The sequence below is a fragment of the Cibotium barometz genome, chromosome 18 (assembly GCF_041138505.1).
Source record: "Cibotium barometz isolate CiBa-2024 chromosome 18, ASM4113850v1, whole genome shotgun sequence".
NCBI classification, from domain to species: Eukaryota; Viridiplantae; Streptophyta; class Polypodiopsida; order Cyatheales; family Cibotiaceae; genus Cibotium; species Cibotium barometz.
The window spans coordinates 47,797,798-47,812,592 of record NC_141063.1 but is presented as its reverse complement, the minus strand read 5'-3'; the positions used below and the strand labels follow the sequence as shown (position 1 = coordinate 47,812,592).

General features: G+C 44.9%; 2 protein-coding genes across 2 annotated transcripts in view; one reads left to right on the top strand and one right to left on the bottom strand.

The window, feature by feature from the left end:
• The window catches only part of LOC147629422 (T-complex protein 1 subunit gamma-like), a 53,738-nt gene that overhangs the window by 29,340 nt on the left and 9,603 nt on the right, over positions 1–14,795 (top strand). The gene's annotated exons all lie outside the window — the stretch shown is intronic.
• LOC147629423 (uncharacterized) lies at positions 5,992–9,019 on the bottom strand. Its single transcript, XM_086812695.1, has 3 exons — positions 7,159–9,019; positions 6,754–7,075; positions 5,992–6,631 (listed from the first exon to the last, which is right to left on the bottom strand). Exons 1-3 carry the CDS (start codon positions 8,643–8,645, stop codon positions 6,158–6,160), a joined length of 2,283 nt encoding a protein of 760 aa, XP_086668821.1. The 5' UTR covers positions 8,646–9,019; the 3' UTR covers positions 5,992–6,157.

Here is a 14,795-nt window from a genome sequence, read left to right as displayed (position 1 = left end):
TATAACTTAAAGCTCGAAGCCCACCATGAAGAAGTGCAGGTCGGGGAATGGAATGAGGTTCATTGTCAACTTGCGCAGGTCTAAGTCGAGATAGCTCGGGAAGCGCAAGCAGCACGCCACCCCGCTCATGGTCATCGAGATGAGATGGTTTTTGAGGTCTCCAGTTGTGCAATGCGAATGTCCCACGATAGTTTGCTCTATGTAGTGGTGCATAACATGCAAGAGAGAGCCGTTGCTCGGCAGCTTGCTTTGAAAGTTTAGGCTCAACAAAAATGTACCCAAAGGAGGTTGGTGGGCCGTGCGCCGGTGCGGCCTCCTTTGGGCACATTTTTGTTTCAACTGAAAGTCATAAGCTCCAAAAGAAATGTGCTACCTTGGGCACATTTCTATTGGAAGGGCTTGAAATTGCAAGTCATAAGCTCCCAAAAAAAGTCCAAGGGTGGCCGGCTCGCGCTAGACGAATAAATGCCTCAAATGAGGCTCCTCACACTTGGCAGGTTCTTGATAGAACAGGAGGCATCTAGAGCCTTCGACACAGGGTGGCTTGCCTGGGCTTAAATGCCGGGAGAGTGTCCAAGGCTTAATTACATGCAAGAGAAAGCGACGCGATAGTTTCTGTTCTCAGGAGTCATGGTGACGGAAGAACTCGACCTCTCCAAGGGTGGCTTGCTTGGGCTTAAATACTATACTAGCAACACCCAAGGCTTAATTACGAGTGAGAGAATTGGGTAGCACATGTTTGAGTTATGCAATTGTGCCATAAGTTGGCTTTTAGTTTTACGCTATTATTTGTTTCAACTATCCCTATAAAAAAATGTGACCAAGGGAGACTGCGCCGGTGCGGCCTTCCTTGGGCACATTTTTTGAAGTCCCTATCATAGTCACAAGAAATGTTTGGGGGTTTTGACGTTTCGGGGTTTTTGGTGTTTCGGGGAACAAAACGTTTCGGCCTTCGGCTAAGAAACACCAAGGTTTCGGTTTTTATTTTTCTATATAATTTTGCATTGCTAAAGTTCCAAACAATAGGAACTTTTAACATTTTGTGAAATAATTTTTTTTTGAGAAACCAAAAAAATGAGGAGTTTTTGAAACGTTTCGAAACGTTTCGGGGTTTCTCACTCCAGAAACGCGTTTTCATGTGACTATGGTCCCTATAGTGGTTATGGCTAAAAGCTAAAAGAAAATGTCTCTATAGTTTAAGCTGCCACTAAAGTGGTCACGACCAAAAGATAAAAAGAATATGCCCAAGGGAGGCTGCACCAGTGCAGCCTCCCTTAGGTACATTTCTTTTTCTTTTCAACATATTCAAACAAATGGACGACCAATATTTCTTTTCTACCAAGAGCATTTTTTTGAAAATATTCACAAATCATACTATTTCGAAAGAGTGTTATAAGAATCCTTTACAATAAAGAGGAATAATAGTCCTTCTTGATCTTAGTATCTCCAAAATAATCATTAAAGTGAATGCTGTGGCCGAACCGATAACTACTTGAAATATATATTTTTTAAGAGTGTTACAAGAATTTGTATATATATTCACAAGAATATTACCTTGGCCTACATTTCGCAACAACCTATGGCATACATGTTCACATGTCGATGATAATTTTTCTCTCCTCTCCCGTTTGCAGCCCCCCCATCCCCCCATGTTTCTTCCCGTTCCTTCACTCCCCTCCCCGTGCTTGCTTTCCCCTCCCTCTTTTCGTAGAAAGTCTCTTCAGTTTCTTCGGGGTGTTTTTCTCTTTTTTCGACAAGGCCCGGCATTTTTTGATCTTATCTCACAAGAGGACTCCATGGTAGCCGCTCCATCAACTCTGACCGAGGTTCCCGTTGCTTGTTTATCCTTTTCCGCAGCAGACCTTCAGATCCTTGCCACGATTGTTGCAGCACTAGACGCCTCCTCCTTGGTTTGCAAAATTGTTGGTAGTTGCCTTGTGCGTGGACAACTCAGGGATCTTTTGGAGGTGAGCCTCATTGGCACGCCTGCAAAGATCATAGACATTCATCCTGTGGGGCATGGCTACTACTAGGTGGAGTTCGACTCGTCAGAGGCGTCAAACTGAGTCATCCCGCTGAGGCCCCTTGCATTGCGTACAACGCAGGCCTTCTTTGCGTGGTGGCATTAGGGCTTCGACCCTACGTTTGACCCACTTGTTGGCGCGTTGAGCTTCCTTGTGATAGTTTACTTCCTAGGCCTTAAGAAGAAATACCTTTTGCTTCTCCCGCTGGTTGGTCATGCCATCGGGAGAGTGATGGAATCCCTTCTCACCTCAGCTACCTCAGCCCTTGCACTGGTAGTTAGGATTCCATCCCTCCACATCTGTGTTGCCTCATTGGATTCCATGCCTTACGTTATATCTATTCCACGCCTCCGGGGAGATCCCATCCTTTAGCGAGTGGAGTATTCAGGCCTTCCAGGCTAATGTTTCATTTGCAGACAGATGGGCCATCTAGCTAGAGCTTTCCCTCGACGTCAGTCCAGGAGACCACCACCAATGGTCCCCCCCCCTCGTACCCCATCCAGATCCTCACCAGGGGCATAGTTGCTAGACATTTTTAAAATGGAAAGTTTTATACAAGTTTTATACTTTTAAAAACGTTTTTTATTTTTGGAGAAGTTTTTTATTCATTAATTTTTTAAAGCTGTAATTATGGCATGTATCTATAGTTTTTAAGCCTAGGATGTTGGAATCACAGATTTCATCTATAAAAGTCAACCTTGTGCATGAAAACAATGACCAAGGAACCCCAGATTTCAAGTCCTTGTAAGTTCTCGCATTAGGAGAAGGTGCTTCTTCATTGACTCTAATATTGATTTACCAATGACCATTCAACATTAACCATTCATATACATTGTAAAGTTTAAAAATTGAAAGAATGATAACTGAAGAACTCAGACTCCAGAGGCTAGAGCTAAGAGACAAGTAACATAATCCACCATCCATGATCCATGATCAAAGTCGAATCAAAATACCAAATTCCAATCACAAGTGCCAAGTACAAATGAAATAAAAATAATGTCAAGATTGAAGAGTGACACTCTAGAGTCTACACATCCATCTCAACATCAGGATCAGATGCCTCAACCTCTGAATCTGTAGTGTAAGTAGATGAATTATCCGAATCATCTGAATCATCCGAATCATCTGAATCATCTAGATCTGTCTTCTCTATTTGTGCTGCAGAGCACTAGATCTCGTTGCTGATGAACTGGTCGTGGCCTGAACTCGGGCTCTCACCCTTGAATGGATCGGCTGCATGGTCTCCTTGTAGAGCATAGCATAAATGTCTCGCTCATCTGTGGGATCTTTGGAATTTCCTTCACCTTCTCGATGTCGATCAAGTCGACATTCACTTGGCGAGGCTCAATGGGATTGCCTTTCTCCTCAAGAAGATGAAGGTTGCAGTGGCAATACATTAAACGCTCTAGTTGAGCGGTAGATAATCTGTTCCTCTTCTTTGTGTGAAAGAAGAAGTCCAGTTTCTCTCACAAGGACCCGAGCTGCTGTCCTGTGAGAGAACTCTCATGGCAATGCTTTTATGCCACTGAAAAATTAGAAGAACTTAGAAGCTACTACAATAAATGAAGATTCAAGAAGTTGAGAAAAATTTACTAACACTCCATCACTTTAAGAAATTAGGATCATAGGCAAGTTGCAACAAAGTTCCTACCAGATGGGGACACCAATGCCATATTTCTCCCACCATGACACAGGCTCAAGTGGGCACTCTCGTAGGCGAGTAGTGGGGGATCCAAAGTGTTTTCTTGTGCCATTCCGAAAGTGTAGGCGCTCCTACTCTAGTATCCTCAATTGTTGTACATCTCTACTAGTCAAATCATCGATGTACTTCCTCCAGCCATCCTCCAACTCCTCACATAAGAATTGCTTGTCATTTCTCCATAGAGGATGGAGGATGTGTGCAACAGCATGAATTGGTCTATGAAACTAATCCCATCGAGTGAGCCACGCATTGCGAAGATTCGTCACCCTAATTGATTCATTAAAACATTATACATAAAACATTAAAATTCATTAGGTGTGTTATGCAATAATGCATAAATGATACAACTTTCTAGTCAATGTTGTAATGTACTTACTCCTCTTCCTTGTTAATGCATTCACTGATCTTGTCCATATACTCATACAATAAGCCAAGTGTGCTGCCTTCCATATCGTTGATACGTAAGATATTGTAGAATGGTTGTAGAATCCTCACAACACTTCAATCTTCTTCCAAAAGGCTTCATCTTCCAATATAGTGGTTTCAAACTTCACATATTTGGGCCTTCTTTCTTTCACCTCATTCGTCTCAAACCATGCGCGTGAAACAACCGTACGTAAGAGTCCGGCCCGAACTCGTAGTACCCTGTCAACTAGAATAAACATGTAGGCAAATCTAGTGGAGGAGGGTTTTTGGAGATGCAGCTCACTCTCTACTCTAAAGATATTCAGCACCTTTGACCTCTTTGTGAGACAAATTTGACAATGAACTTTGAAGTGGCCAACACTTTCGCAACCCACTTCATCTTTCCCACATCCTCCATCAACAAATCTAAGCTATGTGATGGACAAGGAGTCCAAACAATTTTTGGGAACTCCTCATGCAACATACGGCCCATACTGAAACAATTAGAGCCATTATCTGTAATAACTTGCACTATGTTCTTTGGGCCTATCTCCATCATAGCCTCACGCAAGTGTCTCCAAATGAACTCCCTTGTCACCACTGTACCTGGCCAAGAGGCATTGATAGCCTTTAAGAACATAGTGCCCTTGCAGGAGGACACCAAAATGTTACACACACTTCTTTTGTGTACATCTGACCATCCATCACATAGAAGTGTGCATCCATATTTCTCCCATGTAGCTCTAAGGGGTTGTATGTCCTCTACCTGCATACGCTCTCTCCTAAGCTCATGAGTGCGCAAGGCCTCGTATGAAGGTCCCTCCCACTCATAGCCGATGCGGCTCATTGCCCTCGTGCAACTTTTCCATCGCTTTGTCTTCAATATGTGGAAGGATAATGCACATTGAATGAACAATTTGGTTATCTCCCTGGTAGCTGTTGCCACAACTTGCTTTTGGATGCCTGCTTTCACACTCCCCCTCTTCAATGCATTCACCGTGGGCAATTTAGGTGGACGTGACGGTGCGTCACTAACAGGCATTTGCATGTGCACCGAACTTGAAGCCACATCTTGCTCAACTTGACCCGATCCTTCACTTTCCTCTTCTTGATCCTTTGTCCTTTTGGTCACACCTTGACCATTTCCCGACAACTCCTCTCCCTCATCTTGAGACTTTCCAGCCATGTGTGCTCGTACCTGGTTCACCACATCTTTGGACACTCTAGGGCATATAGCAATGCCCTTTCCCTTTAACCGGCCAAGTGGGCTTTGATACGGGTAGCCGTCCCTGTATAAATGTCACCACAATATTTGTGTTTTCACTTGGATTGGCCACTTTCATTGTAATTAGTTAGGTCCTCTGTTAGAAGTCATCTCCTGTCTTTATGTAGACACCATGGCCTTTGTTGTGGGTGTGCCCACCCTTGTATGTGTTTTCTCATTTTTCCTCACTCGTATTTTTTCCCATATTTTTTCCCATTTTTCCTGTGGCTTTGGTGGCATTTGTGTGGTGGCAGGAGGTCTTGGTAGGTGGCCGACTGTAGCTGTGAGCCTATTGGTACTGGTTGACTGGGTGCTATAGGTCGTGGACACCTTTCTCCATGCTGGCCGACTGTACACCATTGGTCGACTGCATAGTTGCCAGGCGTTTCAGAAACGGCAGGTATGAAACGGGTTTCATACGTTTTGAAACGTTTCATAAAAGGTAAGAAACGGGTAAAAAAACGTTTCATACAAAACAGAAAAAACATGTATATTTTTTACTTGAAATATACAAAAGAAAAAAATATTGACAGAACTTTTAAGAGACCACATTGAATTCATTTCAATAAAAACAGAATACATGTAAGATATGATGATATCACAAATCACGTGGGTGATCACTGATGACTAAACAAAAATCAAAAAGCATCACCACGTGGGTGATGATTCATGACTCTAAATCCAAGATCAAAATAAATAACATGTCCAAAGTTCAAACTAAATAACATGTCCAAAATCCAAATAAAATGATACTGGCAGCTGCTAGCTACTATCTGCATCCTCATCTGCATCCTCATGCTCATCCTCATCTGCATCTTCTGCCTCTGCAGCCTCACTCTCAAGGTCACTGCCGGTAGCCGAGTCCTCAAAGGCCTCATCCTCTAGAGGTGCAGGTGCACCACTAGTACTAGCCTCTCGAGAAGATCGTGTAGTGCGAGCCGGAGCCATGATCTCCTCATAGAGCATAGAATATATGTCTCTCTCCTCTTGAGGAATGTCGGGAATCTCCTTGCACTTCATGATATCAATCTTGTCTGGATTCACTTGGCGAGGCTCAATGGGATGACCCTTTTGTTCTAGCAATCGGAGATTGCAATGACAAAAGACAAGCCTCTCCAACTGTGCTGAGGACAGTCTATTTCTCTTTTTCGTGTGAAAAAGAGCCCATGTACTCCAGTTTCTCTCACAAGGCCCTGAACTGCAATCCTGGGAGAGAACTCTCAGTGCAATCCGTCTCTACATTGCACAAAAAAGAATGTTAAGTTAGAGTCAAAAAGACAGTAGCATTTGAATGTGGATTTTGAAAGAATAGGACTCACGAGACAAAGATACAAGATTCAAGAATCAAGAAACCTTACCAAGTTGGGTGTCCCAATACCGTATTTCTCCCACCAAGACACTGGCTCCAACTGTGTCTCCCTGAGCAATGCAGTAGCTCGCCCAAACATATGGCTACCGTTGCGGTAAATGAGAAGCTCATCCTCGAGCTTTCTCATCAGCTGTATATCACCTCCCACTCCCACCAACTTGGTAATGTACTCGATCCATCCTGACTCTAGCTCCTCATTGAGGTATTGCTCCTCATTCCTCCAAAGGGGATGCAAAATGTGAGCAACAGCATGGATTGGCCTATGAAACCAATCCCAACGCCGATTCCAGATCTCCTTAATATCTTGAACTCTGCATGTAACATGTGACACACATAAGAGATCAAGATTTATAAAATAACTCAAAGACTAAAGTTAAAGCCCAAGGGTGAGCACCTGTCACGCGACAAGGTAGTGAAATCATTGAGAGCTTCACCAATTCTGTCCATGAACTCATAAAGCAACCCAATGGTACTTCCCTCCATGTCTGTGAGCCGAAGGACACTATACATGGGCTGAAGTGCCTTCACAAGTCCCTCTGCATCCTGCCACCAAGTATCTCTCATGACCATACGAGAGAATGCTATAGACTTGGGCTCATCCTTGTCCTCCCATGCTGTCCATTCACGACACACAACTGTGCGTAATAAGCCATGTCGCACTCTCACTAGTCTCTCCACCACAATAAACATATATGCAAACCGAGTTTTGGAGGGCTTTAGAAGCTCAAGATCACTATTGGCCCTGTACATGCTCAAAACCTTTGGCCTCTTTGTGACAAAGTTCACCATGGTAGATGCAGCTGAAAATACATGGCTCACCCAATCAAGCTTTCCCACATCCTCAATCATCAAGTCAAGGCTGTGTGCTGCACAAGGTGTCCACACAATCTTGGGGAACTCCTCCTCTAACATCCTGCCCATGGATACACAATTGGACCCATTGTCCGTGATCACCTGCACAATGTTATCAGGCCCAATTTCATTGATTGCCTGGCGCATGTGGGACATAATGAACTCCCCTGTAACCACTAGCCCTGGCACCGATGCATCTATGGCACGAATGAACATTGTGCCTTTGCAGGAGGACACAAGAATGTTGTACACATTTCTCTTCCGCGCATCTGTCCATCCATCACAAAGCAAAGTACAACCATACTTTGCCCAAGTGGCCTTGAGAGGCTCCATCTCCATCTCCACAGCCAGTTGCTCCTTGCGAAGCTCAGTAGTGCGCAATGTCTCATAGGAGGGGCCATCCCACTCACACCCAATGCGGGAGATAGCTCTCATTGCCTTCTTCCATCGAGGAGTCCTGACAATGTGGAAGGATAATCCACATTGAATAAACAACTTCATCAACTCCCTCGTTGCCTCTTTCATGGCAGCCTTTTGCATCCCTGCCTGTACATGTCCTTTCTTGAACACTGGAAGACTAGTTCTTTTGGCTCGAGGTGCCGAGCTAGAACCACCTGCAACACCACCTGCAACATCACCACTGGTATCTTCCTCTCTGATACTGCGAGTCCTCTTGGAGACACTTTGACGTGCTTCAGGCTCTCCCACATTGGGGATATCCTCGAGGGGGATACCTAGCTGCATGGCCTTCCAAGCCTTGAGGCTATCATAGATTTCTTGTGGCACATGCTTACATGGCCCAATGCCGAAACCCTTTGTTTGTGAGAAATGTGCCTTCAACCTGGTGAGACTGCCCTGGTGCTTATCAGCACAAAAGTTGCATTTCCACTTTCCGGAGCCTGAGCCACCATATCTAGACTCGAAGGTGACATTGTTCCAAAGAGAATCACCTGTTCGAGGCATCCTACAAGATGAGGATAAATGCAGATTGTTGGCCCTGCAAGTGCGACACCGTCGAAGATATGCCATAAATATTGAAGGAAGAGAAAAAAGTGTGCTGTTTTGTGAGTTGTGCAGAGAAAACCAACTTAGAGCAAAACAGGACTTTACCCTTTTGGAAGACCTCCACAAGGCCCAAGGACACCAAGGAGCTGGGGGTCGACAGATGCGATGGAAGGACAAGATGGATGCACGCAAATCGGCGAACTCGCATGCGGCGGCCACCGGGAAGCGTGATAGTATGCGCCGTACGAATCCAGGAAAGAAACGTTTTTTGAGGTTTTTAAAAACTGCATGTTTTAAGAAACGCGTTTCATACTGTACGAAACGTTTAGAAACGTTTCGTACGTTTCATAAGTGTATGAAACGCGTTTCTATGCAACACTGGTCGACTGGTGTTTATGCTAGTCGTGGACATGCCCCTGTCGGCTGTCATTTAGCTGGCTGACTGCTGTATGGAGGCATGTTCCCAGATCGTCTCCGTGTAGGTTGACTATGGGGATATGTCTCTGATGTCGCAGCATGAAGCGTCTCTATCAATATCTGAGTGAGCTCATCTAATGGCCGTCTCGGCTCCTCGGCACATAAGCGTCTGTATATCTCATCCGTATACACGGTGTCAGTCTCCCTCGTAAAGGTATAACGAGTGTGTGTGGAGACCTGTCCCAATGGAGCCGTGCTGAACTAAAATGTGAGAGTGAAGGACAAGATAGCATGATCCACTGCTACTCCAACCAGCCTAGTGCCTACCATAAAATCATGAAAAGAGGGAATGAGACTGGGCTGAGCCATAACATAGTCCATTGTACTAGCACCATGCCGATGTGGAAAGCAAGTGAAACCGCCCGCTGTCGGGAATCTTTGTAGGCCATTCAAGATGGCCAATCCATGTGCAGTCCCCATGTCTATCAAATACCGCCCATACTCAGTGTGTTTCTCATCCTGTGAGAGTCTAGATAGGCCCATATCCCTAACATCAAGCTCCCTGAACATCTCCTCTGAGGTATCATAAAATACTATGTGGTTATGGGCGGTCCTGGCATTGAAGTCCCCCAGGAGAATGATGTCACCATCCTTGGAGAACTCCCAAATGTCATCATCCAAAATAGAAAAGGGAGACTGCCCTCTAGGTGATGCATACATTGATGTACTAGGAGCAAAATAGCACATAGCAATGTAGAGATATCTGCCCGTCTCTGCCCTTTGTACCTAGCCTGCTCATCTCTGCGGACTATATGTATCAGTGGCTGCAGCTCTTCTCTCAACAATACTGCCACTCCTCCTGAGCCCCGTCCTCTATGCTTTGAACGAGTCTCTTGTCTACAAGCTCTCTCCATCAGTATCCACTAACATGTGGCATGGACTGTACAGGAGCCTGATGCGTCTCAGAGTAGAAGATGATGTCCCTCCCAGTGAAACTATCCTCAAAAGCCCCTACATCAAGGCGTAGAGATCCATTACAATTCCAAGTAGCAACTTTGAGTGTAGTCCCATAGGTCGCGCGCCGTCATGAAGAGCGCCTCTCCATAATCACCACTCTACCATCTCTATAGAAGGCCACTTTCCCTTTCTCTCGGGCTGTCCTTATCTCGGGCATAACTTCTTTCATGTGGGCAAGCTGCGAGAGTGTGAGGTCATCTCCAAGAAATATTCCCGTCTTCTTGAGTGTAGGACTTCTCTTCAATAAGTCCTCCTTCGCTTCCATGGAGGGGAAACGAATGATAAGTGCTCTCTCCTTAGAAGATTCGCCACTACCTTCTCTCTTCTTTCCCACTCTCCATGCCTTTGTGTGCGTGGCTTCAATGCCCATCATAGAGAAGAGCTCCTTGGTTTCCCCTTCCGCATCAACACGGTCTTTTAGACCGGACACTCGTACATGTAAGGCCCTGGTCTTCCTCCTTTGCTTCTCTTCAAGGGTCATGTTGATGATGGTGGGAGTGGGGATGGGTGGCGATTCTTTACCTTTCCCTTTCTTGGCGACCTTGATCCATTTCTCCGCCTCGTCCATCTTCTTTTGTGTCTCTGTGATCACCTCCACCCATGAAGATGTCTTCTCTTTATGTTGCTCCTCCTCCTCTCGAATGATCCTCATTTGTTCCTTGATGGTATTCAGTGTGTGGGAGAAACAGGAATTAGGGTTAGGTTAATTCATGTGTGGGAGACATACATAGAGAAACAACAAGGGAGAGAGAGAGAGAGAGTTGTGGGGATAAGTCAACTCATCAATAGCATGAGTGTGTGACTCCTCTATCACACATGTATATTGCACTAGTACACATAGTGCACTTAGTACATTAAAAGTACTAAGTGTACTATGTACTATAACTTATGGGCTTGTGCACACTATAAGGGTAGGCATTATGCCTTTACCCCAACAACCTCCCACTTAAAGGCAAAGTGCCCTTAAGTAAAGGAAAAGAAAAAATCAGCATGTACATGATAATATACAAGGCCATATCAAGGCTGAAACTGGCCTCATCCAATGCCCATCAAGTGTCTGCAATGAGCAAACCGCTCCGGAGGCAAACTCCTTGTCAACAGGTCAGCCGGGTTGTCATCCGTATGAATCTTAACAAGCTGAATTTGCTTGTTCTCTATCACCTCTCTGATGAAGTGATACTTCACATCCACATGCTTCGTCTTTGCATGAAAGACAGGGTTCTTTGCCAACTGGATGGCACTCTGACTGTCACAATGCAACAATGGAATATCCCCTGTATAACCCAAATCAACCACTAACCGAGATAGCCATAATGCCTCCTTGCAAGCCTCTGTGGCTGCAATATACTCGGCCTCTGTAGTAGATAAGGCTGTGCACTTCTGCATCCTGGATATCCATGACACAGCACCTCCTGTGAATGTAAACACATAACCGGTAGTAGACTTCCGGTTATCTGGATGACCGGCATAATCCGAATCCGTGTAACCATGCACTAATGCATCTTGTTTGCCAAAACAAATGCACAAATCTTGTGTGCCCTTCAGGTATCTCATGACACCTTTCACTGCTTCCCAATGCTTCTTGCCAGGGTTGGCCATGTATCTAGAAACCACTCCCACTGCAAATGCAATGTCCGGCCTAGTAGCAACCATGGCATACATGAGACTGCCACAAGCTGAAGCATACGGAATCTTGGCCATATCAGCCCTGTCTCTATCTGACTGTGGGCTGTCCATAGCACTGAGTTTCACATATGGAGGCAAAGGAGTACTAGTCTTCTTCCCCCCGTCCATATTGAACCTCTGCAAGACTTTGCCAATGTATTCCTTCTGAGACAAATACAACACATGCTGATTTCTGTCCCGAAGTATCCGCATACCCAAAATGTGATTTGCATCACCCAAATCCTTCATATCAAAGGTCTGATGCAGCCTCTGCTTCAAGGCATCCATCTCCTTACGAGATTTCCCGGCAATCAACATATCATCAACATACAAGATGAGGATCAATAGACTGCCATCCAAAGCTTTCTTGGTGTACAAGCAGTGATCTATGTCACTTCTCCTGAATTTCTGAGATTTCATGAATGTATCAAATTTATGATACCATTCCCTTGGTGCCTGTTTGAGCCCATAAAGACTCTTTTTCAGCTTGCATACAAGCTTCTCCTTTCCACTCACTGCATAACCCTCTGGCTGTTGCATATATATCTCCTCATGGAGATCACCGTGAAGAAAAGCAGTCTTCACATCCATCTGAATTAAGTCCAGATCATCATGTGCAACCAAAGCTAACACAGCTCTAAGTGTGGTCATTTTGACCACTGGAGAGAAGATCTCATCAAAGTCCACACCATATTCCTGCTTGAAGCCCTTAGCCACTAACCTGGCTTTGTATCTTGGCTTTGCATCTGATGCAACTTTCAGCCTGTATACCCACTTGCATGGCAAAACCTTCTTGCCTGCAGGCAAATGCACCAACTTCCATGTTCCATTTTTGTGCAGAGAATCCATCTCTGACTTCATGGCACGCTCCCAAAGAGCCTTGTCTGCCCTCTGTAAAGCCTCCTTATAACATGAGGGCTCCCCACAGTCAGTAAGCATCAAATAGTCAACCCCTGGAACAAACCTGTCAGGGGCTCTGGAGGGTCTTGTGGACCTCCGTACCCAATGACCATCATTTGCAGGTTGCTGTCCAGCCTGCATATCACCCATTGGTGGCTCTTGTTCCATGCCATAGGGCTGAAAAATCATGCCCGGTATTTCTTCTAACTGTGGTATATCCATAGGGATATCTTCTGCCATCTCTGGTTGTCCATTTGGACCATTTTCAGCACCATTTAAGGGCTGGTTTTCCTGCTGTAATGGCTGATTTACAGTCCTTGGTTGTTGTCCATGATGTCCATCATCATCAAAGATGACTCTGCCAAGCTCCTGTTGCCTTGCAGGCTCCTTATACATGCATGTTTCATCAAAAATGACATCATTGTTGCGTATAATCTTTCTATTCACGGGATCCCAAAGTCTATACCCCATTTCACCTCTGTCACCATATCCTAGGAATATGCATTTGTGAGACTTAGGATCAAGTTTGGTGCGCATTTCCCTGCGTATGTGCACGTACGCAACGCAACCAAACACTCTCAAGTGCTTGTATGACGGAGGCTTCCCTGTCCATACTTCCTCTGGCACTTTCCCACCAAGCCTCGTGTTAGGTGATCTGTTTATAAGGTGAACGGCTGTCATAACAGCTTCAGCCCAAAAACCATGAGGTAACGCAGCATGTGACAACATAGAACGGACCTTCTCCTGTATGGTCCTGTTCATCCTCTCTGCTGTCCCGTTTTGTGGAGGATCATAAGGAGTAGAGAGCTCCCTCTTGATGCCTTTAGTATCACAAAAGTCCTGAAACTGTTTGGACATATACTCTCCATCATTGTCGGAATGCAAAGCCTTCAGTGTTTTGCCAGTTTGATTCTCAACAAGAGCAACAAACTTCTCAAACACTGAGAATGTATCACTCTTCAAACGAAGAGGATAGACCCACACCTTGCGTGTGGCATCATCAATAAAAGACACAAAATATTTTGCCCCTCCCAAAGAAAGCTGAGGCATCTCACATACATCTGTATGCACAAGCTCTAACTGAGCATCTTTCTGTCCAAGAGCTTTCTTGTGGGGGCACTGCAGTTGCCTGCCATATATACAATGCTCACAAAACTGAAAACTTGAAAACTTTAGAGAAGGCAAGTAACCCAAACGAGACAATTGCTCCATTCCCTTGACACTCATGTGTCCCAACCGGCTATGCCACATAGAAATTTCCGGCAGCTCGGTTGCATTTACATTAGCATGGCGACAAACACCTGCATGCATGAAGTAAAGAGTGTCCACCTTAGAGCCTCTGGCAACAACCAGTGAGCCCTTACTAATCTTCCACTTTCCACGACCAAATGTGGTAACATAATCAGCATCATCAAGCTGTCCAGTAGAAAGCAGATTCTTCTTGATCTCAGGCACATGCTTGACATCATGGAGCATAAGCTGTGAGCCATCTGAAAACACAAGCCTCACATCACCTCTGCCAAGAATCTTGCATGCATGGTTATCACCCAAATAAACCACTCCCTCATTGCCAGCAGTATACCTGACAAACAAGTCTCTGCAACCTGTGACATGAAAGGAGGCACCTGAATCAATGATCCATGAGTGCATACCATGACCACCTGTAAGAAGTGAATGGGCATCAAGTGAAGACGTAAATAGGACCTCATCCTCACTGCCACCTCCATGTGACACATTGATTTCTTCAATCTTGACTCCACTTTTGCCCTTTGGCTTTACATCTTTGGCTTTATCTTTCTCTTTGTCTTTGCCTTTTCCCTTTTCCTTTTGATCATTTTTCCATTTGTAGCATTGCTTTTTAATGTGTCCCTTCTTGCCACAATAATGGCATTCCAAATCCTTTTTGGAGCGAGACTTGCTCCTTCCCCTTTCTTGGCTTTTTCCCCTTTGCTGGGATCTCCCACGTGCATTCATTGCATTGGACTTTCCAACATAGTTGTTTTTCCTGTTCATCTCTTCTTGAAGAAGAGCACCCTCAACATCTGCATATGACAGCATAGCATGCGAATTGCTAGTGGCTGTCGTGAATGTGTCCCAACTCTCTGGCAAAGTGCATAACAGAAAAGTGGCTTTGAACTCATCGTCCATTGCCAATTTTTGATTAATGACCTGGCT